Below are 2,434 nucleotides of genomic sequence, written 5' to 3' on the forward strand. Positions count from 1 at the left end.
AAATGCACTGATGTTCTCCTTGACAAAGTGAAACTGACACTGTATGATTTTGCGTGCAGGATGGTCCTTGGGCGAACACCAGGAATGGTCCAAGTACAGCAACTACGAGGTGGCCACGCGGGTTCCTCTCATGTTCTACGTTCCAGGACTGACGGCAGCCGTGTCCCAGCCAGGCGAGAACTTCCCATTCCACGACGCTCTGGAAGCGGTCAGAAATGCCGCCCAGGAGCTCCGAGAATACTCCCCTCCACAGGCATCAGGAATTTCCTCACAGGTGCTGACGCGGCTCATGACGGTGAAGAGAAGGAAGAGAAGGCAGGTGACTAGGTTCGAAGATTTCACCGAAAGCGACGACATCGGCGGAGGTTTGCGTGACTTCAAGCTTCCCCCTTACCGGAGCACTGCATCCAGCGTCAGACTGCATCACCCGCAGCAACAGGACAACCTGGTACTGTCAGACAAACGAGGATGGAAGAGAATCTTCCAGGGCAACGTCTTGCCGTTTATAACCAGAGTGAACGCGGCCCCGCGAAGAAGCAGTCAGCATCCCAAAGCGTCCTTGACCTACCGGCTCTCTTTCCACGTCGACAAACATTCCAAGACTGGGGGGCATGATCATGACGGGGGGATGGCGACGGCGTCGCAGAACGTGGGAGCCACGCAAGCTGTCGCAGAACTGGTGGATGTCTTCCCCACACTGGCGGAGCTGGCTGGTCTGGAAGTTCCCCCGACCTGCCCCACGGACCCCTTCAACACACTGCTGTGCACGGAAGGGTCCAGCCTGGTCCCTGTCATCCGCAACGTCAGTCAATCACTTGCTGCTGCCGCTTCTGCCGGTGGTGGTGGAATACCCAGCCCACAACAACAACAACAGGCCGCTGACAGCAGCGCTGCGAACAATGCCAGCCGCTCTTCGGATCTGTCTCGGTGGAAGAGAATCGCCTTCAGTCAGTTCCCGAGGCCCTCGTTCAAGCCTCAGGCCAACAGCGACCAACCCAAGCTCAAGGACATCCGCATCATGGGCTACTCCATGCGCACGGACGCTTACCGCTACACGGAGTGGGTTGCGTTCGATCCTCAGCGTTTTCGGGCTGACTGGTCACAGGTGTATGCCAGGGAGCTGTACCTGCACGAGACCGATCCCAACGAGGACAAAAACATGGCCAACTTTCGCCAGTACTCCAGCATGGTGGACAGGCTGTCTGCCCAGCTCAGGAAAGGCTGGAGGGCTGCTCTCCCGTGGTGATTCTCGAGTCTCTGGTTTGATACGTGTGTGTGTGTGTGTGTGTGTGTGTGTGTGTGTGTGTGTGTGTGTGTGTGTGTGTGTGTGTGTGTGTGAGGTGGTTCGTGTTTGGAGTCTACCATCTACCGCCTTCGCACAGGACACTGCGGCCTCCGAGCACACCTGAAGAGGATTGGAGTGGCAGCCACATCCCTATGTGATTGCGGCCAGGCTGACCAGACCCCATCCCATATTCTCCAAGACTGCCCCCTGTATGAGAAGATGCGGCAGCAGTCCTGGCCTGGGGGTGCTGACCTCAACACCAAGCTCTGGGGGACGGCAGCCGATCTTCACCGGACGTCCGAGTTTGTGGCATCCCTCGGACTTCGACCCTGACTGCGTAGCTGTCGAACGCAAAGAAGAAGAAGAAGAAGAAGAAGAAGAAGTGTTTGGAGTGTGTGCTTGATATGTGGGTGAATTAGTGATGTGTGTGTGTGTGTGTGTGTGTGTGTGTGTGTGTGTGTGTGTGTGTGTGTGTGTGTGTGTGTGTGTGTGTGTGTGTGTGTGTGTGTGTGTGTGAGGGTGGTTCGTGTTTGGAGTGTGTGCTTGATATATGGGTGAATGAGTGATGTGTGTGTGTGTGTGTGTGTGTGTGTGTGTGTGTGTGTGTGTGTGTGTGTGTGTGTGTGTGTGTGTGTGTGTGTGTGTGTGTGTGTGTGTGTGTGTGTGTGTGTGTGCGCACGCGCGGAGAGAGCACAAAACAAGAAAATGGCAATTAGATTTTGTGTTGTTCTTTTTTTGTTTTTAAGATCAATTTTCACCAATATGCAAATTTTAAACAATCTGTCAAATTTCAATTCTTTAAAAAAATGATTTATAGTCTTGCCACTTCCTACCTGATTTCCCAACTTTCTCTTTCTATTGAAGTTTATTTATAACCATAGAAAAACATTCTATTTAGTGAGCTGGTTATATATATATATATATATATATATCCGTGAGAGAGAGAGAGAGAGAGAGAGAGAGAGAGAGATATGAGGGAAGAAGAAAGAGGGGTTTATAGATAGTTGATTAGCTAGCTCAGCAGATAGATAGGTAGATAGACATAAAGATATCAAGATAGATATATCACCAGTAACATTGTTTGAAAATGTTCACATACTCAGGAGAATGTTAGTTGTTAATAATTATGCAATCATTTAAAACCAATGA

General features: G+C 51.1%; 1 protein-coding gene across 1 annotated transcript in view; it reads left to right on the forward strand.

Moving 5' to 3' along the window:
• Positions 1-2,228, forward strand: part of LOC143283690 (iduronate 2-sulfatase-like) — a 77,870-nt gene extending 75,642 nt beyond the window's left edge. The window contains exon 8 of the mRNA XM_076589921.1: positions 60-2,228. Coding sequence (XP_076446036.1) covers positions 60-1,246 — 1,187 coding nt within the window. The 3' untranslated portion in view covers positions 1,247-2,228. The remainder of the gene's footprint in view (positions 1-59) is intronic.
• The last annotated feature ends 206 nt before the right edge of the window (positions 2,229-2,434 follow it).

This window comes from Babylonia areolata, chromosome 7 (genome assembly GCF_041734735.1).
Source record: "Babylonia areolata isolate BAREFJ2019XMU chromosome 7, ASM4173473v1, whole genome shotgun sequence".
In the NCBI taxonomy this organism is placed as follows: domain Eukaryota; kingdom Metazoa; phylum Mollusca; class Gastropoda; order Neogastropoda; family Buccinidae; genus Babylonia; species Babylonia areolata.